The 23,340-nt window shown below is 39.6% G+C and overlaps 1 protein-coding gene across 8 annotated transcripts in view; it reads right to left on the bottom strand.

The window, feature by feature from the left end:
• The window catches only part of MAPRE2 (microtubule associated protein RP/EB family member 2), a 202,173-nt gene that overhangs the window by 67,427 nt on the left and 111,406 nt on the right, over window positions 1-23,340 (bottom strand). For all 8 annotated transcript variants that reach the window (XM_060173718.1, XM_060173714.1, XM_060173712.1 and 5 more), the window contains one exon: window positions 21,280-21,407. In XM_060173718.1, coding sequence (XP_060029701.1) covers window positions 21,280-21,400 — 121 coding nt within the window. In that variant the 5' untranslated portion in view covers window positions 21,401-21,407. The remainder of the gene's footprint in view (window positions 1-21,279; window positions 21,408-23,340) is intronic.

The following is a 23,340-nucleotide window of genomic DNA, read 5'->3' as shown; positions in this document are numbered from 1 at the left end:
TAAAGTAGTTTTTAAAATTGTGACCTACTCATGACCTAGGAGGTTGTGCAGTGTCTAGAGCACCGGATATAAAAACAGGAAACCCCAAGTTCATTTCTTGGTATCACATGTGCCAGAGTGACGCTTTCTCTCTCCCTCTCTCTCTCTCTCTCTCTCTCTTTTTTTTTTTTTTTTGGTCTCCAATTGACAGGGCTCAGTGCTAGCATTCTGAATCCACCGCTGCTGGCAGCAACTGTTTCCTTTTTATTTATTTATTTTTCTCAATTTTACTCAATAGGACAGAGAGAGATGGGGAGATAGAGTGGGAGAAAGAGAAACACCTGCAGACCTACTCATGAAGCATCTCTGCTGCAGCTGGAGAGTTGGGTCCTTGCACTTCGTACCAGAGGCACTCTCTCTTGTGTTAATATACATATATTTTAAAGTGAAACCCACTCTAGAGAAAACTGGTCAGGTATTAAAGATATTGAGTTTATTTAACAGTGTTTCTTCCTTGGAAAATCATGGACAAATGAAAAACATTTCCCTCTGTCTTTCAAAAACAAATTTCAGTTTAAAAAAAAAAATCTGTACACAAAATAGCCCTTGGCTAAGATTTAAGCATCAACATTTTTATTTTAAAAAGAAGAAGAGTAGTTACAATGTGAAAATGATTTTTGTAAAAAATAACTGAGTTAAAAATTAGAATATAAAAGAGTATAACTGGCTACTTACAGTTGCTTTGTTCAACTAATCATAACCTAGTAACTCATCATCTTTTGTTTTAAAGACTACAGGAAAACAATTAAAACTGCAAGTCTGCACACTGATAGAAAAAAAAAAAAGATTCAGCCAACTGAAAAGATAGAGAAATGGCAGATCGTGGTCTGGGAGCTGGCATAGTGGATAAAGCATTGGACTTTCAAGCGTGAGGTCCCAAGTTCAATCCCCGGCAGCTCATGTACCAGAGTGATGTCTGGTTCTTTCTCTCTCCTCCTATGTTTCTCATGAATAAATAAAATCTTTTAAAAATATATCTTTCTCATGAATAAATAAAATCTTAAAAAAAAAAAAAAAGAAACGGCACTGGTCTTATTGGTCTGAAAGATTACATCTGCTAGTTGGCAAGTCGGTGAAGGGGGCTCAATTTCACTTCCATTTCAACATCAGTTACCTCCTCTAGGGTAATGTGCTCATCAGAATTTCCCCAAGCAGCTTGTCTCACTTATCCAGCTTTTTACAGTAAGTTGTGGTTTCTCCATGGGAATCAGGAATGAAGAAAGTGGGAGAGCACGGGCAGGAATGGTGTCAACTACAAAAATGTCACTAGGACCATAATGCTGAACCAGCCTCCTGAGAGACGTGCCAAAGGCTGGAGTCTGACAACAGAGCTAATGGCAGAATTTGGTTTTCCAGATAGCACAGAAAAGGAGCTACAAAGAGCCCTCACTACGAAGGAAAACAAGTTCAAAAGATAAACATGGAACTCAATCTGAAGGTAAATAATAGCTGTTTAAATTTGGTAGGTAGTGGGGAACCATTGTGAATTCAGGTCACGACTGTTATTAGAGGTGAATGTCTAAAGTGTGCTGTTTTTAAAAGCCTTTTCTAAAACTTTATTTTTATTTGATAGAACAGAGAGAAACTGAGAGAAAGGAAGAGGTAAAGAGAGAGAGAGACTCGCAGCATTGCTTCACCACTCGTGAAGCTTTCTCCCTACAGGTGGGGACCAGGGGATTGAACCTGGTAATGTACATGGTAATACAAGCACTTTACCAGATGATCCACCACCCTGGCCCCCAAAACTATGCCATTTTTAAGATTCAAAAATATTTTTGAGAATTTAAAAAAAATATTTCCCTTTTGCCCTTGTTTTTTATTGTTGTAGTTATTATTATTACTGATGGCATCATTGTTAGATAGGACAGAGAGAAATGGAGAGAGGAGGAGAAGACAGAGGGGGAGAGAAAGACAGACACCTGCAGACCTGCTTCACTGCCTGTGAAGCAACCCCCCTGCAGGTGGGGAGCTGGGGACTGGATCCGGGATCCATATGCCAGTCCTTGTGCTTCTTCGCACCACATGCACTTAACCTGCGGGGCTACTGCCCAACTCCCTAAGTTTCAAAATTTTATGGGATTTTTCTTACTCCCCGCTTTATTGGGGCATTAATGGTTTATAATATAGTTAGTTGTTGACACAGGGTACAGTTTCTCCTCTCCTCATTTCACCTTCAACCCATCATGACACACCAAGATCCCAAAGCCTCTTCCACTTTTGATCTTCTCCTTTCCGAGTCCTCTGCTTTGATGTAGTATTACTACCACACCCCCAGTCCAAGTTTTCCTTTCCTTTCCTTTCCTTTCCTTTCCTTTCCTTTCCTTTCCTTTCCTTTCCTTTCCTTTCCTTTCCTTTCCTTTCCTTTCCTTTCCTTTCCTTTCCTTTCCTTTCCTTTCCTTTCCTTTCCCTCTCTCTCTCTCTCTCTCTCTTTCTCTCTTTCTCTCTTTCTCCCTTTCTTTCTTTCTTTCTTTCTTTCTTTCTTTCTTTCTTTCTTTCTTTCTTTCTTTCTTTCTTAACCAGAGCACTGTTCAGCTCTGGCTTATGGTGGTGCAGGGGATTGAACCTGGGACTTTGGAGCCTCAGGCATGAGAGACTGTTTGCATAACCATTATACTAGCTACCCTCCACCCCCCTGTCTTTCTTTCTTAAAGTCCACATTACATTCTAATTTTAAGTACATATTTTTAGGGCACTTGAGATTAAGAAACTCCCAATGTCTCATGGAGATTATGACTCACTGCTCACACCATCCCCTCAACAGTTCTACGCCCAGGTCACTATGTGAACTCCAGGTACTGTGGCTAAGGGAGAAGCTCCGTGTAGTGTAAGTTTTAGTGGTGTCAAGAGACCAGCACAAAACTGTAGTCCATCTCTACACAATGGGCCTATCTCTCAGGCTGTTCTGTTCATGGCTGAGGTCACTATTCCTGGGACTAAATACCCAGATTCTGCCTAGATCTAAGTCATTTTACCAGCTCTTCCAGGCTCTCCGATGAGGACTTACTAGTAGTAAACCTTCTGCTTCTTGGACATGAGCATTTCTTGCCCTTCAGCTCCCCAAGAAAAGACTTAAAGAAGAAGGGCCAGAAGGCCAGGGAAGCCCCAGCAGCTACACAGGAAACGACATCATATTCTTACAGACTGTGACAGACAGTGTTTTGCTGTAGTGAGCTGCTTCCTTTAGATTTTAGATGAAAATATATTATTCATATTTAATATCAAAATACCTAACTTTTGGGGGTCGGGCGGTGGCGCAGTGCATTAAGGGCATGTGGCGCAAAGCGCAGGGACCGGCTTTAAGAATCCCGGTTCGAGCCCCCGGCTCCCCACCTGCAGGGGAGTCGCTTCACAGGCGGTGAAGCAGGTCTGCAGGTGTCTATCTTTCTCTCCCCTTCTCTGTCTTCCCCTCCTCTCTCCATTTCTCTCTGTCCTATCCAACAACGAATTGCGTCAACAAGGGCAATAATAATAATAGCCACAACGAAGCTACACAAGGGCAACAAAAGGGGGAAAAATGGCCTCCAGGAGCGGTGGATTCATGGTGCAGGCACCGAGCCCAGCAATAACCCTGGAGGAGGAAAAAAAAAAAAAAAGTCCTAAAATATGTCCCTTATTGGGGGGAGAGTATCAGCCACAAAGACAAAAAAAAAAAAAATACCTAACTTTTTAAAGCAGAATGCAATCTAGGAGGAGCCCAGATTAGTACTAGGAATGCCACAGTATATATCTCAGAGATTTAGTCATGTCATGATGGGAGCGATGAAACGGGTCTTTAAAAAAAAATACACTTTATGTATTTTATTATTTATATTTGATGAAAGAAAAATGCAGAGAGCGAGAGAGACCAGAATACTCAGCTGTGGCTTATGGTGGTGCTGGGGATTGAGCTGGGATCTCAGTTTCAGCCATGCAAGTCTTTTGTATAACCATCATGTTGTCGTCTCCCCACCCAGAAAGAGTAGAATTTAAATAACTTTCAAAAAAATTGTGTTTATGTGTTTATATATGGAAGAGAGAGCGCGCTACACTTTACCATTTATTATGTTCTATTTGTTTTGGTCTCTCTTGTTATTATGTGGTGTTGGGGATCTGACCCGGGCCTGGTATAAGGCACCTGTTCTATCACTCAGTCACCTCCTGGCTCTGAAAATTAGTTAAAATGGGGGGGGGGGTTCCTCTCCTTGTTTACTGTGGAGTCAGGGGACTAGCTCATGAGTGGTTTCACCATTCTGGAATGCTTTTTCATTCATATACATAGACAGACAGATGGAAGGGGTTGGGGGTGATAATTAGTGTCAGTCTCCTCCTGAGCCATAATGCCCCTCAAGTAGTGTCAGGGCTGAAGCTTGGGTCTCCAGGAATGACAAAGGACATACACTGCCTGTTGATCTACTTTCAGGAAAATTTCTTTTACCTTTTTTTTTCACCAGGGTCATCACCGGGACTCGGTGCCTGTACTACCAGTCCACTGCTCCTAAAGGCCTTTTTACGATACGACAGAGAGAAATTGAGAGGGGAGAGGAGATAGAGAGAGAAAGATAGACCCTTGTTGACCTCATTTATCACTCAAGAAGTGAACATGGAGAAGGGACTCGAACATGGGTCTTTGCTCTTGATAATGTGTGAGCTTAACCACCATCCAGCCCCCTCAGGAACAGTTAAACTACATTATATTTCAACACAATTATGAATAATCTTAAAGTTGGTATACATATCTTTCTATTAATTGTCATAAAAAGGTTATCCAGAAGAAATGAAATAGAGAAAAGTTCTTGTGGAGAATTTTAAGAAAAACTGCAGCAAACTCTATTGGCATGGGTTTCACATTTACATGATCCTTACTGTCAAGTAACCTGGCTATAAAAGCTTATGAGTGTTAATACTTGGATATGAACATGGCTTCAGAAGGGAGGGAACAAATAAAAAAAGGTACCATAAAATCTGCCAAAATGATGTAATGGTTACAGGGTGGAGGAAATTCAACCTGCAGTGATAGTTATTTTAAGAGTTGCCAAGAATTCCATTATTCTGTTTCCAGATATGCAATTTTAACATGCCCAAACAGGGGACAATGACTATGGTGCTCCTTCTTATAGTGTCAGCAGGCCTGATAAAGTGTAAATTTAAAACCACAATTCAGAAAAAAAAAATAGATCAGAATAAATTATTTCCTTGGAAGAACAGAAGAACTTGAAGGTACTGGCTTAGTCATATTGTTTGTGGAGAAGCTGGAGGGCCTGTTAGTGCTTCTGTATTTGCACGTACAGACAGTCTGTGGTTATTACAAGGTTATCTCTGATGGTGAGATAAGCTGGATGCTTTCAATTCCATCCAAGGATCTTGTTCAACCTTTGCTTCATGCTTCAGTAAGTTGGGAAAGGCACTTAAAGGTTTTGGATACAAATATTTTGAGGAGAACTTTGGAAGTTAAGTTTTAACAGTGTGGATCAGTGTTGTTTTTATAGCTGTAGTTTCAGATTTTAGTCCCTTTGTAGCACTCGATAAATATCTGCTGATTTTAAGAATAAATAAGACAGTATGTCTTAACAACTAAATGGCATCTTTACTTAATCTCTCCCATCACCTGTCTGAATCCTATCCACATTAAAAACCTAGTCTAAACATTCTTTTCTTAAAAAATTAGTAATATTTCTATTTGTTTTAAGTTTACAAACCTAGAAGTGTTTAAGAATTACTATTTTTAGCTCTGCACAATGAGTTATTCCACCCAATCTATGTCCCTCTACCAAAGTTCAATGGACCAACCGCCCCCACCCCCCACCACAACTCTCTACCACCCTAACCCTTTCTTAACCTCAGTTTTGAAATCCATCTCCGAAGTCTTAACTGGGTTTTATTTATTTTACTGACTTTGTTTTCCCCCTGGGAGTGAAATCATTCGATATTTTCATCTCATGTGAGTCTTCAGTATCTGCTGTAGGTCTGGCTTAGTGTTGATGAAATCTACTGTTGCCTTCCTCTTTGGAGCTTCAGATTTGACAGGCAACCCAGCAGGATAAGGTCTTCTTGGGCAAAGAGTTCCATTCAGAACTCTGAATATATCCTGCCAGACCTTTATGACCTTTAGAGTTTCTGCTGAGAAATCAGCTAACAGTCTTCTGGAATTTTCTTTATAGGTGAACCTTGGCTTTTTCTCTGGCAACCTTCAAGATTCTCTGTCTGTGATCTTTGCTATTTTAACTATCATGTGCCTAAGTGAATTTAGGTTCTGATTCATTTTCCTGGAGCCTGTTTAGTCCTGGAATTGGGGCGGGGGGAAGGGTATATCTCCTTTAATTTGGAGAAATTCTTGGTTCAACTTGGATCAACAATGGTAGAGAATGTCCCATCCTCTGAAGGGAGGATGGACAACATACTCTATGCTACACCTGAAGAAGATGGATCCTGATATTGGGGCAGCTTGGAACATTCCTACTTAGGACCACAGAATGTGAGCTCAGATCTACAGGGATGCAGAGGTCACATAGGCTCTAAGCTGAATATGGGCCCCAGATCACATCAAATTGATGGGTTTTACAGTCAACAATATTTATACACTTTTCCCATATTTGGGAGTTACTCTCTTCCCTGATTCAGCTTTCTGGTCCTTCTGCCAGCCATGACATCACCTCCTCAGACAATAATTAGGATCCACCTGCATATCAGAGTTCAGGCTCAGGCAAAAACAAACAAAAAACATTATTATAGCCACAGGCCCTTTGGAATATAACTAAAATATACCTATTGGCTATCTGCAAAATGGAGGGCCCCCCAACTCTTCATCTGCACTATTCCAGCCTTTATGTCCATGACTGATCAACAATTTGTTTGGCTGTGTATGTTAACTCTCTTTTCAGCCACCAGGTTCCAGATGCTAGCATGATGCCGACCAGACTTCCCTGGACAGACAACCCCACTAGTGTGTCCTACGCTTACCCAGAGCTACGCTTTCCCAGAGCCCTTCCCCACTAGGGAAAGAGAGAGGCAGGCTGGGAGTATGGATCTACCTGTCAACGCCCATGTTCAGTGGGGAACCAATTACAGAAGCCAGGCCTTCCACCTTCTGCATCCCACAGTGACCTTGGGTCCACACTCCCAGTGGGTTAAAGAATAGGAAAGCTATTGGGAGGGGATGGGATACAGAGTTCTGGTGGTGGAAATTGTGTGAAGTTGTATCCCTCTATCATATGGTTTAGTCAATGTTTCCTTTTTATAAATAAAAAAAATTAAATAAAAAAATTTCTTCAAGTATGAATTCTACCCTTTTACTCTTCTTTCTGTATCCCTATGACACAGATGTTCCTCTTGACGCTGTCCCATAATTCTTAAATTTCTTCATTTTAGTGTATCCTTTTGGTTGTTTGTTTTTTTTTTTTGGGGGGGGGAGATAACTTCTACTTTCTTTTTCTGTTCTCCACTTAGATCTTTGGTGTCTGTCTTCTTGTTGGTGTGCCCCCTCTGTTGCGTTTTCAGCTGTCACTGCACTCTTGATTCCAGTGATCCCTATTATGAATTCAGCTACAAATTTCCTATTTCTATGAATTTGCTATAGTCCTCCTCCATAATTCTTCTCAACTCATCAAGTTTCTTTAGGACCAGGGCTTGAGGTCTTCCTAAGGAGGTTTATACAGCTTTGTTGAATTTGGAGTTTTCCAGTGATGGAAGTCCAGTAGGGCAGATGGGCTACAGTAATGAAGATACTGGAGGCATGGAAACGGAGCAGGGAGCAAATATTTAACTTAAGTGTGAGTCTCTCTGCCCTTGTTACCTGGATTCTGGGCTTTTTTCTGTTGCTAACTCATCTGAGCTCTAAGCTCATTTCAATGCCAGCTCTTGCATATATGATGCAGTTTTTGCTATGGTGGTGGCAGTCACATCAAATAGGAGCTGCCAGTCCACTGCCATCTTGATTATCATTTCTGAATAACAGTCATTTTAGTTCCACTTCTTTATCATGCAAGAGGACCCAGGGTTGAGTCCCAGGCCACCACACGGGAACACCATGCAAAGGGGAAGCTTTACAAGTTGTGGAGTGGTGCTATAGTGTTTCTCTTCTCTCCTCTGTCTCTCTCACCCTCAATCTGAGAAGAATCTGCTGGGAGCAGTGGAAATATGTAGGTGTGAAGCCACAGCAGGATCCTAGTGGCAAACAGATAAATTCCACTTCATGAATATTTATTGACCATCCACTGTATTTGCATTACTATTTAGACAAAGACCAAAACAAGACAAATTCAAGGAGCTTGCCTGGACTGAGATGGTTGTTTTTCTTTTCTTTTACTAGTACATTTATTACTTGAAATATTATTATCCATATCTTCTGCTGCTGTGAATCGTAGCATCTGCTTCAAAGTTGTATGTATGTGTGTACATGCATAAAACACAGCACTTCTCTCTGCCTTTACCTAACTTGCTCTGCTTAGAACATCCCTTTATAGAGAAACCTCTTGGGGACCGGGGTGCTGGCGCAGGTGCTGGTGCAGCTAGTTGCGTGCACACGTTACAGCACATACAGCCTCAGATTCAAGCCCCTGGTCCTCACCTGCCAGAGGAAAGCTTCACAAGTGGTGAAACAGGGCTGCAGGTCTCAGTCTCCCCCCCCCCTTCCTATCACTCCCTCCTCTCTGCATTTCTGATGGTCTCTATCCAATAAATAAATAAATATGATAGAAAAAATTAAAAAGAGATACCTTTCACTTTTCCAAATATAGTTCAAACATCACTTCAGCTATCAAGTTCTTCTCTCCCCCATATAAAATTCATTGTTTCACTATAATGGTTAAGGTAACTCAAGAGTAGTTTTTTGCTTGTTTGTTTTTCTCTCAGAGTACTGCTAAATTCCAGCTTCTGGTGGTACTGGGGACTGAATCTGTTAACTTTCATTTTAATTAAACATTTCTCTTAGTGGGTTGGTGAGTAAGTCTTTAAGACTTAATTCTTAAGTCCAGTGCATCTTTCTACTCTGCTGGCACAGTGTTCACTATGGTTATATGCCATTAGCAATTCCAGAAGTTCTATATTGGAAAAGGATTAGGATTAGGAACTTTAGGATTAGGTTGGAGTTTGGAAAAGATATGGGATTAAGGGGATAGAACTGGATAGCAAATGGATGACCATTTAAAATGTTATATTAGCATGTTTCTTTGGTACTAAGAAGATACCAATTTTCATATTTAAAGAAGGAGGTGGCCGGGACCAGGGCTTCCCTATAAAGTAGCAATGGTAGGGACTACCTACCCCACTTTCCAAAGGGAGGCTGGATCATCCTACTCTGCCACTCGAGGAAGACTGATTCTGAAATGAGTACAGTCTACAATGTTCCCAGCTGTGACCATAGACTTCAAGCTCAGACTGACAGGGACTGAGAGGTTATACAGGCTCCTGTGCTAAATATGAATATACATGGGCCCTGGGCCAGATTAATGTCATAAATAGTTAATTGTGGGTCAGATTAATGTGGTAAGTAGTTACCTGTGGGTCAGATTAATGTGGTAAACAGTTAATATATTATCTTCAAGTTCGGGGTCTACTCTGTACTCTAATCCAGCTTTCTAGTTCTGCTGTCAACTCTGATTACATCTTCCCAGACAATATTCTGGTTTTTTAAAAGATTTTATTTATTTATTTATTAATGAGAAAGAGAGGAGAGAGAGAGAGAGAGAAGTAGACATCACTCTGGTACATGTGCTGCCAGGGATTGAACTCAAGACCTCATGCTTGAGAGTCTAGTGCGTTAGCCACTGTGCCACCTCCTAGACCACTCCAGACAATATTCTTTGTCTACCTCCATGTTAATTTTCAAGCACAAGCAAAAATTACCAAAGTTATGGACCCCTAGGAACATAGCTAAAATAGACTTTGTAGCTTCTTACTACCCTAAAGTCCCTATTATCATCTGCTCTATTCCTTCTTTATAGTTCTGTTCATTAAACATTTTGTTCTGCTTCATATCTTAATTGACTTTCAGACATCAAGTTGCAGATGCCACCATGATTCTATCCTGAACTCAATGGGTAGATGGCCTCACCAATGTGTCCTGGAACCTCACCTCCCCAGAGCTCTACCCCATTAGGGAAAGATAGAAATAGGCTGGGTGTATGGATCTATCTGCCATATCCATGTCCAGTGGAGAAGCAATTACAGAAGCCAGAAATCCCATCTTTTACACCTCTTAAAAAGAATTTTGATCTATATTCCATGAAGGGAAGAAATTTTAAGGGAAGATGACTACAGGGTTCTGAAAACCAATTCTGTCAGGACCCAAAGTGAGAAGAGGAAAAAAAAAAAAGAATAATATTCATAGGTGAGGTGTGACTTAGAAAGGAAGAGAAGGCAGGACCTTAGAAAAATGGGCAGACTACCTCCTTGTAAGGCAGACAACCCCACCATGTGTCTTGGAGCCCTGCTTCCTCAGATCCTTGCCCCACTAGGGAAAGAGAGAGACTGACTGGGAGTATTAATTGACCTGCCAACACCCATGTTCAGTGGGGAAGCAATTACAGAAGCCAGACCTTCCACTTTCTGCATCCCACAATGACCCTGGGTCCATACTCTCAGAAGGTTAAAGAATAGGAAAGCTACCAGGGAAAGGGATGGGATATGGAGTTCTGGTGGTGGGCATTGTGTGGAAATGTAGCCCTCTTATCCAATAGTCTTGTTAATATTTCCATTTTATAAATAAAATAAATAATAAAGTAAAAAATATATTGCTGTAAAAACAAAAAAGAAAAAATGGGCAGAAACTATAGAGATAGAAACAGACAGACAGATAGACCTTGGGTGAACCACTGCAGTTTCCAATGGAGGCAATGGAGACATAGAACTCTAGTGGTAGGAACAGTGTGGAGTTGTTCCCCTGTTATCTTGTAATTCTGTAAACCAACATTAAATCAGTAATGATGATGATGATGATGGTGGTGATAATAATAATAATGAGACTTATCTGGCAGAGAAAAAGAAAAAGTATTCTCAGTATTGAGGCATAAAACACTTGTTTTAAAAAACTGATGTAAAAGCAGTAGAGTATGAGAAATGAGGTTGGGCAGGTAGAAGAAAAAGAAAAAAACCTGCATGAAGAACATGATATTGACTGAGTCAAATATCACCAGAGGTTTTTAAACAAGAAGATGACATTAATAGTGGTCTAGGAGGTGGCACAGTGGATAAAGCACTGGATTCTCAAGTATGAGGTCCTGATTTCCATCCCAGCAGCACATGTACCAAAGTGATGTCTGGTTCTTTCTCTTTCTCTCCCTCCTCCACTTCCTCTCATAAATAAATGAATGTTTTTTTAAAAAGATGATATTAACAAAAAATAAATAAATAAAGGTTTCTTTGGAGGGGGAAAAAAAAGGCATGTGGCCTTTGCACTGTTTTCCTAGGACACAGAGCCACCAAGTAAGCAGTCTGACCCACTGAGCTGCCATAGCAGAGTGTCTCCAAAACCCTTCCTGAGATATTACACACAAGTGGAACAGTCTCCTTACGGCACTCACACTGAGCATTTCTCTAGCACCACAGGGCTATAGTAGACTTGACATTGGGCTGCAACAACTGAAGAGCTGAATGTTAAACCTTACCTTACTGGAGTTGACATTAGAATTAACACAAAGTTTACCAACACCAATTGTTACACTGATCATATGTTGGAACTATAAGGTTTTTTATATGTTGAATTAAAGGGTTTTTTTTTAAAGAAGGAGCTGGAGAAGTACTAATGAAGGCCTGTAGTTTACATACAAAATACATGTTTACTGTACTGAATCAAATATCTGGAAAACTGTTATCTTGATGGATAAATCCTTTGAGGAAAGCAAGCTTGTACCATTATTCTGCATAATATTCTACTTTTCTGGGTCCGGGTGGTGGCACACCTAGTTGTATGCACATGCTACAATGCACAAGGACCCAGGTTCAAGGCCCCAGTCCCCACCTCCAGGGGAAAGCTTTGTGAGTGGTGAAGCAGGGCTGCAGGTGTCTCTCTGTCGCTCTCCTTCCTATCACCCCTTCCCTCTCAATTTCTGGCTATCTCTCTCCAATAAATAAAGATAATTAAAATAATAATAATAATCTACTTTTCTCAGAAGCACAGAAAAAAAGGAAATGAAAATGTTTTTAGCAAGAGGAAAGAGGTATCACAGGAATTCAAATGGCAGACTCGAAATATATGCACATGAATATACCTGTAAAGAGCATCTTATGGTTACTGTTCCAGTGGCCAAGAATTCTGAGAGAGCTGAATAGCTCTTTTCAAGGCAGGTGGGGAAGTATCAAAGACATGAATCTTGCTTTGAGAAAGAGTTCCTAATAAGTGTGGGAGCAAGAGGAGACAAATACTCTCCACTCTCGGTAGTAACAAAGTTGTGTATCTGTGTTGGGGGGAGGGGGAGGCAGCAAAGGCCTCATGCACGCATGTTTCCACCACTTCTAAGCCAATTTTTTCATTCTTTTTATTTCAGATACAAGGAGGGAGACACAATGGCCTACAGTCTGGAGAATCCCCCATTGCATAGTGCTCCCCTGTGGAACCAGGCCTTTTTGTTCTACCAGGTCAGCTATCTATTGGGTCCAATGAAGATGTATAAGGAGGAAAATATGTAAGACTGGAAGTAAATATCTGTGTTTCTAGTGTTATCTCTTACCTTTGGCAACAAAGTAATTATGATGATAATATTCTTGGTTCACACCCTTGTCATTAGTAGAATTTGCAGATATGACTCATCTCTTCAATTAAATAACATTTAGAGGGCTGGCATGTAGATCTCTTGACTTAACTATTTTATTCATAAAGGAGATTTTCAATGGACTTCTGATAAATGGATATGGAAAGAATCAGAAACATATGTACATAAATACTGAATTCTAGCATGTTCACCATATGTGAAGCAGAGAAGGAGGCTGACCTATGGAGGGTCCAGTCCCAGCATCCCAGCATCAACTATGAATGCTTGTCTCTTCTGGAATCACTATCATTTTATGTAAAATACAAAGAAAAAACTCCTATATAAGGCAACTGAAATAATGAATACATACATATATATATGTTGAAAGCAATAAATAAAAGCTAAGGCATTTTGACAATATTCTTCCCCTAATGTATAAAACTATGTAGTTTGTGTCTGGTAAAAATAACTGGAATTCTCAAAATGAATAGGACTGAATTGAACTATTTTAAATATTAGTCTTCAAAATGTATGTTTTAGATTTAAAAGGCAAAGAACCAAAGAACAAAATGAGATCCTTGGCCTCCCACTAGCAAAGAAAGGGTACACATTCCTAAGATCTTCCAGTTTTGTCAAGTGAAAAATATTGGAGGACTTTTCCAGCTATTAAGTCTTTCCCCAGATAGACATGAGGTACCTAACTAATCACAAATTCATTTATAAACGTAAATGACTATCTCCCCTTCATTTTATGTTCGCACTGTTAAAACCTTTAGACAATTTAGACTGAAAGAGAGACAAGAAAGAAAGAAACAGAAATATGAATACAAAACTGTGTTTTAGAAGGAACATATCCATCATGGACAGCAAATGAAGTCTTCACAAAAATCAAAATAATTGGAAATATGTTGAAGCAATTTTTTTCTTGTTAAGATATTTTTTATAGATTTTCATTAATTACTTCAAAATAAACATGAAAAAAATTATGTTTCAGAAGTAAACACCTAACCATATAACAGAGATGAAAGCAGAGAAAGGGCTCTAAATGTTTCATAAATCATCATTATGAATTATAAATGAGTCCTAAGACCAACCTGGTCCTTTCACCAAGATTCATGGGGCTGTGGAGTCAGAGTTCCAGCAAAAATACTGATGGAGGTAATGCTGGAGATTTCCTTTTAGTATAAGCTAAAGTCCAGGCTTCTCTTTAGGGTCACTTTGAGTACCTACAGCTATCTTACACTTCTGCTGATGACTTGCTTATGAGGTAACAGTTCTCACTTTTAGACACATGACCAGAGATCTATTCCTGGTCTTTGGGCAGGCAAAATTCAGTAAAGACTAAGTATTAGATATTAGCAGAAAAGCATCCTGACTGAAGGTAAAATTGTGTGGCAGAGGCCTGGGAGGTGGTCCACTGGCTACAGCATCGGGCTTGTAAGCACAAAGCCCTGAGTCTGGTTCCCAGCATGGCATGTACTAAAGCAGTGCAATGGTTCTATCTCCTCTTCTCTCTTCGCTCCTGTTGTTAATACTGTAAATCTTTTGGGTGGGAATAGATACCATAATGGTTATGCAAAGAGATTCTCATGCCTGAGGCTCCAGAGTCCTGGGTTCAATCCCCCACATCTCCATAAACCAGAGCTGAGCAGTGCTCTGGTAAACAATAAAACATATTTTTAAAAAATAAAATAATAATAATTAAATTTAAGAAAAGAGTTTGTGAATTAAAGATATATTTACTAAGAATTCTGGAGCATGAACTCAGCTATAAAACTGGAATTTTCCCAAGTAAAAGAAATTGTGAAAGTAAAGTCTATGTTTTAGTTAGGGGTACTGCTTTGTACAGATTTCCACAATTATTAAATATTCTGTGATCTTATTGGAAATTCCCAAAGCTAATTATTAGGTTTGGTTTCTAGTAAGACCATAAATTTGTCTAATTCCTTTTAAAGTAATATACTAGCTTTCTGTGACTTGAGTTTCTTGAGTTTTTTATTACCTATCCTTACAGTCAGTCTTCAACAAAAACAGTCACATGCCATGTGGGTTTCTCTGGGTGTGGTTTTCATCTGTACCTACGAGGGATTCTAGTTCAAATAGCTAAGAAAAGAAGGGATGAACATGTAGGTCTGTGCCATGGAGTCACATGACACCTGCCTAGTTAAGAGAGCTGAGCAGTTGTCACTGAGGTTGTCTTTATGGGATTTAATTACTTGTCACTTTTCTTCAGAAGAAGTGAGCAATCCCAAGCACAGCCTGCATGCATGCAAGATCATTTCATACAAGTAGAGTGAAACAATCTTCACAGACTTGTACGATAAGATCATCAGCGACAAATTCTTTACATTTCTCTTAAAGAAGACAATGTGTTCATGTACTTCAGGGCTGCATCCATAAACACACATTATTCTATGTACCAGTCACTCCATCTGACTCAGAATTTCTGAGGCGTTTCCTACACTCTACCTATTCCAGCTCATCTGGGTAGCACCAATTTCTCCCTGAAGACCTTTCTTTACAGACTGGCCATGACCCCGCCCCATTCCCTCTTAGTATGCTCAAAGCTATTCCTCCACAGCACTCACCATGGCTTAGTCTTTAGTCTTTGAACAACTATATAAAGTATCCTGCTGTACTGAGCTCTTAGCAAACAACCACATCAAATTTATCTGGGTCCCCTGGCCTAGGCTGAAGAAGAGTTCAAAATGTGTGTGTTGGGGTGGTGGTAGAGTAAACACATTGACACGCATAAGGACCCGGTTCAAGTCCTTAGTCCCCACCTGCAAGGGGCAGCTCCAGAAGAGTACTACATCCCCCCCCCCTCTCTAATTTGCCCTTCCCTCTCAATTTCTCTGTCTCTATCAAAAATAAAAAAGACCAAAATGGCCACAAGGAGTGTAAGTACCCAGCTGCAGAGATAATCCTGGAGGTGAGGGGAGGAGGAAGAGGAAGAAAAATGTGTGTTAAAGAGAATTGTACTGATATCAGAAGATGTAAAAATAGTAAAGATGTAGTTGACTACTTTCAATGCTATATCACCCATATCTAAGAACAATAAAATTCAAGCTGCAGTTTGAAAAATGAAGGTAAATGTTTAGATACATTTTCCTAACAATAGTTAACATTACAAAATGCAAGAGACAAAAACCCAATTTAAATTTTAATAAAAGAGGACAAAGATATATACAAATAAGCAAAATTCAACACTACGTAGTCTAAGTTTTGCTCAAAATACAAACTTCCTTTCAACTGGTGCGTCCTTGGAGACACCGGAGTACATATACACCCTACCTCCATGATCCAACTCGATTTTTGCCTCTTGCTATCCAAGTAGCTGGCATATGGAAACTAGCAAACTGATTCTGAAAGTAGGTTAAGTCAAACACAACCAGAGAAAAAAAATCAGGAGAAAAACCAAATGCAGACACTGCCCCAAATGCTTCTCTACATAATATGCACATCACAAATATAAATACTATTCTATTCTAATACAGTCACATCTTAGACAATCATAACACAATCTAAGATGACTTAACTGGCTTACAGCAAATAGCAGGCTGTGATTTTATAAAGCTAAGTAAGCTCTCGAGCTGACACACATTGATGAACTATCCTTACTTGGTTTCAGTTCAAGAGAGCCAACAGAGAAGGTCTACTAAATTTAGACTTTGAGCTGATTTCATCACTAACCTGTCCTCCTGACAGAAGTCTCTGTGGACATAAGAGAACAGGCACAGGGACACCACACTGGGTTGGGGTCAACCTACTTAAAAGGCACAGATTGTAGTAAAAAATTGTCACAAAAGAGTCTTGCTAGGCTGAGCACCTATACTGAGCATTTCAGTTTAAGTGGCAGCCAGATCTTTGCAAGTCCTACAATTAATTTACATTGTAAAGCTTCAAGTCTTCTAGAGAGCAACTGAAGATACAGGATTGCAAATATGACTACCATATGATTCAAAAAATTTCATAAGGCCACATCTTTGAGATAAAATAGCAAGAGGTAAAAAGTTATTTTCATTATTTTGCAACTTACTGTGATTTCTTTCCAAGTGTTATACCTTCTTGCACCATCTCCCCTTTAAAGAGCTTTTTATAAATGCTTACATGCTGACAGAGGAGACACTTTACATAAAGACAGACAACTCTGAAGAAAAAGGAACAGTGACTATTTGAGCACTTCATGAGCTTTCAGAAAAGCTTGTTAATAGTAGCTGGAGGGAGATCACTTAGCTGGAAATACAACAGTAGCAAGATGTAAAGCACGTAGTTTAAAAAATGCTAAAGGGGGAATGCCAGGACTGGAGCATAAATCTTTACAGAAAAGAGTAAGAATTACTTTATCATTGTAGTAGTAGTAGTGGTGGTAGTGGTAGTATTTTACCAGAGCACTGTTTAGTTTTGACTTATGGTGGTGCTAGGGGCTGAAGCTGGAACCTTGGAGTCTCAGGCATGGAAGACTTTTGCATAAGGATAAATCACTTAGGACAGCAATATTTGCTTTTGTTCTTGTCCTAGAAGCACTCTCCTAGCTGCTTTAAATATCTCCTAGAACAACGTCGGGTACAAATGAACTCATAAATAAATAGAAAGATAGCATCTTCCTCTAAATGTCACCTCTAAAGACACTCTGCCAGGTATATTGTGGAGAATTTAACTTCACTTTCAAGTGATTTGGGTTTCTCTAAGATGCACTGCCAGCTCTTGGCTAAAGCATAAAAGTATTTGGAGGGTTTGTTAAAAGGCAGATTTTAAGCTTCTCACTCAAAGAGTGATTTAAAAGGTCAAGAATTCCCAAAATAAGCATATTTAAGCAGCTCCTCAGGAGACAATAAATTCAAGTGGCCCCTAATTTATTCTTTGAGGAAAACTATGCCTTAAAATAAAGAAGCTTTCCACTGTGGAGACTAATATGCTTTCTGAGAAAATTTTTTTTTTAAAAAAATTGCAATCAAAAGGAATCCTTAAAACTACTCTACTCATGGTCCGGGAGGTGGTGCAGTGGCTAAGGAACTAGACTCTCAAGCATGAGGTCCTGAGTTCAATCCCTGGCAGCACATGTACCAGAGTGATGTCTGGCTTTCTCTCTCTCTCTCTCCTCCTATCTTTCATTATCTTTCTCATTAATAAAATATATAAAATCTAAAAAAAAAACAAAAAACTCTACTCTTCTGAACCATCATTCTTATGGCCTTTGATAATCACTTGTGTTAACCTGATAGAAACTATTTGGGCTGTAGTGGCATACCTGGTTGAGTGCACATGTTACAATGTGCACGAGTTTAAGCTCCTGGGAAAGCTTCATGAGTAGTGATGAGAGGCTGAAGGTGTTTCTCTGTCTCTCTCCCTCTCTAGTTCCCCCTTCCTCTCAATTTCTGACTGTCTCTAATCAATCAATAAATAAAAGAAAATAAATTAAAGCAACAAACTATTTGTTCTAGTGAGCAAAACTGTTTCTTCAAGCTTCACCAAGTTACGCTTGGTAGCAACGTAGCTACAAACAGTTGTAAAATGTCTACCACTGCTTTCTTTGAGATAATGTACAAGAACCCTTCACTAATGCTATTGAAAATTTTACAGAATTTGCCTTATGAGAAATTTGGAAGTTCTGCAAAAAATTATGTATAGTACTTAGAAAAAGTTATTACTGTATCAAAAAAATTATTACTGTATCTAGATGGAAAAGGTATAATTTGTGCTCATTTCATGAGATGTGTACTATAGAGGAAGGCCTTACAGAGTCATAAAACATTTAAGACCCCAGGAGGTTCACTTCCTAACAAAGTCCCAAAACCTAGATATAAACCAGGTCCCATGAGATAGAGCATATGTTCACATGTATCCTTAAACTAGGGCAAAATACATACCTGAAAGCAAAAGTACACAGTAGTCTGCAGTGAGTCAGTATAAAGTTCCTGATGAAATAGTATCTAATTAGACTTAGATACCCTCCTCACCTACTTCCCATTGCAGTTCTCTCACTCACTCCAAAGCTAACCTTACCAAAGCAAAGACTGCAAAAGCTGAATATGGGCAAGAGACTAGCATACTTTAATGATGACTCTTTAGTCACTATCAGGCCACCCTATCAACTGGGGCCCTATTCAGGGAGTCCTGAGATTCCCAAACAGATATGATGGGCCCAGACCTCAAATAAATCCCTCTCACCGTTGTTACTGTCATCTCTATCAGGAACAACAAAATAGACCCCTTTGTGGACTCCCCCACAGGACCTTGCCCTCAACTTGGATCAATAATGGTAGAGAATGTTATCCATCCTCTGAAGGGAGGATGGACAACATATCTACGCTACACCTGAGGAACATGGGTCAATATTGGGGCAGCTTGGAATGTTCCTACTCATGACCACAGAATGTGAGCTCAGATCTATAGGGATGCAGAGGTCACATAGGCTCCTAAGATGAATATGGGCCCCAGACCAAATCAAATTGATGGGGTTTACAGTTAACAATATTTATACACCTTTCCCATATTAGGGAGCTACTCTCTTCCCTGATCCAGCTGTCTGGTCCTTCTGTCAGCTATGACATCATCTCCCTAGACAATAACTTGGATCTACCTGCATATCAGATTTCAGGCTCATGGAAAAAAAAAAAAACTAGTATAGCCACAGGCCCTTTGGAACTAAAGTTATAACTAAAATATGCCTACTAGCTATCTATGAAATGGATATGAAACTCTTCATCTGCACTATTACAGCATTTAGGTCCATGATTGAAAAACAATTTGTTTGGCTTTGTATGTTAACTCTCTTTTCAGCCACCAGGTTCCAGATACCAGCGTGATGCCGACCAGAGCTTCCTGGACAGATGACCCTACCACTGTGTCCTGGAGCTCTACTTCCCCAGAGCTCTTCCCTACTAGGGAAAGAGAGGCAGGCTGGGAGTATGGATCGACCTGTCAACGCCCATGTTCAGTGTAGAAGCAATTACAGAAGCCAGGCCTTCCACCTTCTGCATCCCACAATGACCTTGGGTCCATACTCCCAGAGTGATAGCTATCAGGGGAGGGGATGGGATATGGAGAGCTGGTGATGGAATTGTGTGAAGTTGTACCCCTCTTATCCTATGGTTTTGTTAATGTCTCCTTTTTATAAATAAATAAATAAATAAATAATATTTAAAAAAAAGAAATTGAACTTGGCAATCACAGCCATGTATACACCAAAAGGGGGGAAAAACCACTTTTAAGACCAATGACTGGAGAACTTCTAACTCTTATCTCTTTTCCTGTTGTGTCTCCTGTTCTTGACAGCCAACAGCATTCCACTTATTCCACATGTGCATCAGCTTTATGGGTAATAGATCATATTAATTACAATCCAAAATGGTATGAGCCATTAACAAAGGGATAGCTTAGTAACAGAGAAATGTCTGGGGTGGGGGAAGACAATGCAAAATAAAATATCAGAGTTCCAGGAGGCACAAGAATTAACAGCACTACACAGTTTGAGTGGAGATTTCAGGCCAAAAAAAAGGGTTGTTTCTGATAGTAACTACAAGTCACCTCAGTAGATCAACAGCACAGACTTGGTCATCACCATAATCTAAGTCAGCAAGGAACTGATTAGCACCCATTGTTGATCTCACAAAGCACAGGCTTCATTTCTGAGGCCTGGATGCAGAGATCATGGGTAAGACAACGCTGTCTGCATTCTTCCCAAATTCTTTGATTTCATAAGAAAGTGACTATGGGATAAGAGGTATCGGTGATATTCAAAATTTGGTCTCTAGGCCATTCTGAGTGAAGGGAATATATATTGACTAGTGACACTGCATTCAGTTATATCTAGGGTGATTTGGAGACTTTCCAAAATATGAGGAACTGTATGAACTAAATTTCTTTCTTTTTTTCTTTCTTTCTCTCTCTCTCTCTCTCTCTCTCTCTCTCTCTCTCTCTTTCTTTCTTTCTTCCTTTCTTTCTAACACAACAGGGTCCATGGGAAAGACAGCAGAACAGTCAACAGCACTGTACCAGCTTGAATTGATGTTTCCTTTATATCTACTATGGCTCATGGAAGGTCTGGGGACATTTTCTATAAAAAAGCTTCTTAGTAAAGGGAACACGCAACATCCTACAGGATGCTAGAGTAGGGAACAGTCCTGTTCTGTGGGGCGAGAGCACAGGCAGCAGGGAGAGGATGGCTAACATGAAAAGGGGGGTCCCAGAGTGCACCAACAGAATCTGATCAATTGGGGAAAAAAATGATTTTTTTTCATGTAAGAGAGAAAATTTAACATTCTGAAGGCTTAAGAAAAGACATTGCATAATCCAAGCTGGATTTTAGGAAGGGAGTGTGCTGATGAGGTGACAGTAAAAAGGTTAGAAGACAACCTAGAAGGTATGATAGCGGTTAAACAAGGCCATTCGCAATATCAATATGCATATGGATGGTTCACTATGATGGATAACTAGAAACATTTTTTTTATCCTTTAATTCCATTATTGAGGCTGACATAAATTATTTTTTGGTCCCAAATACTACCCAGGTTCCACAGTCACATTCTACACAATAGACAGTAAACATTTAAATGCTTAAAAATGCATCTCTTACCTGAACAAAGCTGCTCCACTTTTGTGTAGTTTAAAGATACTATATCATTAACCCATGCAATGATGTCATGTCTGCTCATAGTCTCTTGGGTTATCGAGGTAGAATACACATTGACTGCCATTCCCCAACTAGAAAACAAACAAACAAGCAAGTTTATTTACCACCAAGGACAAAATTAGCTTAGAAACATCAAAGACACCTATATATCTATGGTAGGTTCTTTGGTAGAAGTGTAAGGGACAGAAAATCAATACACTTTAAAATATATATATTATTTATTAATGAGAGTGATAGGTATAGAGAGAAAGAACCAGACATTACTCTGGTACATGTGCTGCTGGGGATTGAACTCAGGACCTCACATTTCAGAGTCTAACACTTTATCCACTGTGCCACCTCCCTGGGCCTTTTTTTTTTTAAAAAAAATATTCTATTTATTAATGAGAAGGATATAAGTAGAGAGAAAGAATACTTTTTTTTTTTTCTGACTCAGTTCTTAGGTTTTGGGGGATGAAATTGGGACCTCTTGCACACAATCCCTGTGTGCAATTGACCTAGCTTTAACAAACTATATTTTAAAAAGACTATTTATTCATGGAGAGAGAGAGAGAGAGAAAGGAAAATGCCAGGCATCACTCTGGTAAATATGCTGCTAGGGATTGAACTCAGGACCTCACATTTGAGAGTCAAATGCCTTATCCACTGGACCACTAATAAGAAACTTTTAAGAACTGTCTTATATTCATTCTAATGTTGAAGGAAGTACAGTTTTCCTTATCTCTAGGTACAGACACATCCCCACCCTATCACCCGCATCCCGCACCAGCAAGTACATTACAATTGATGGACCAACATAAAAGCATTATCTTTCAGAGTCCATCAGAGTCTGCAAGTGGTAGCATGGTTCCCTCTTGGTCTTTTACATTCTATGAATTATGACAGAGCCATAATGACATGCATCCACTTGTGCAGACTCATAGGATAGTTTCAGTGCCCTATAAAAATCGATTCTCTGAAGACTAATCATTCCCTCACCAAACCCTGAGGACCTCTGATATTTTCACTGTCTCTACAGTTTTACCCTTTCCAGAATGGTATATAGTTGATATCATACAGTATGTTGTCTTCAGATTAACTTCTGATCAGTAATGTGAATATAAGGTCCTTTTTATTTATTTATTTTTAATTTCTTTATTGGGGGATTAATGGTTTACAGTCAACAGTAAAATACAATAGTTTGTACATGTGTAATATTTCTCAATTCAACTCCCCCTAGGTCCTCCTCTGCCATCATATTCCAGGACCTGAACCCCACCCCCAGTCTTATTTTGGTGCAGTACACCAACTCCAGTCCAAGTTCTGCTTTGTGTTTTCCCTTCAGTTCTTATTTTTCAACTTCTGTCTGTGAGTGAGAGAATTAAGGTTCTTATATTGTGTTTTCATAACTTGGTAGCTTGTTTTCTTTTTAATGCAAACGAATCTACGTTTGGAATGTACCCCTCACCTATTGAAGGACATTTTAGCTGCTTCCATGTTTACGCAACTTAAGTTTTGCATTCATTTAGGGCAAATACAAAAGGGGGGGCAGGTGGTGGTGCACCTGGTTGGATGCACATGTTACAGTGTGCAAGGACCCAGGTTCGAGCCCCTGGGCCCCACCTGCAGGGGGAAAGCTTCATGAGTGGTGAAGCAGGGCTGCAGGTGTCTCTCTCCTCTGTCGTCCCCTTCCCTCTCAATTTCTGGCTGCTTTTATCCAATAAATAAATAAAATTTAAAAAAAAAGAAAAAGAAGAAGAAGCATGACTGCTGGATCATATAGTCAGAGTATGTTGAACACTGTAAAAAAAACTGCCAAACCCTCCGGCAAACTGGTCATCCCATCTGTTTCTCAGCAGCAAAGAGGTAAGAGTTTCCACTGTCCATTTCTTTTTTTTTTTTTAATAATTTATTTCTTTATTGGGGAATTAATGTTTTACATTCAACAGTAAATACAATAGTTTGTACATGCATAACATTCCCCAGATTCCCATTTAACAATACAACCCCCACTATGTCATTCAT

Source organism: Erinaceus europaeus, chromosome 15, assembly GCF_950295315.1.
Source record: "Erinaceus europaeus chromosome 15, mEriEur2.1, whole genome shotgun sequence".
NCBI classification, from domain to species: domain Eukaryota; kingdom Metazoa; phylum Chordata; class Mammalia; order Eulipotyphla; family Erinaceidae; genus Erinaceus; species Erinaceus europaeus.
The sequence above is the reverse complement of the archived record's forward strand: the minus strand, read 5'-3'. Positions and strand labels throughout refer to the sequence as shown.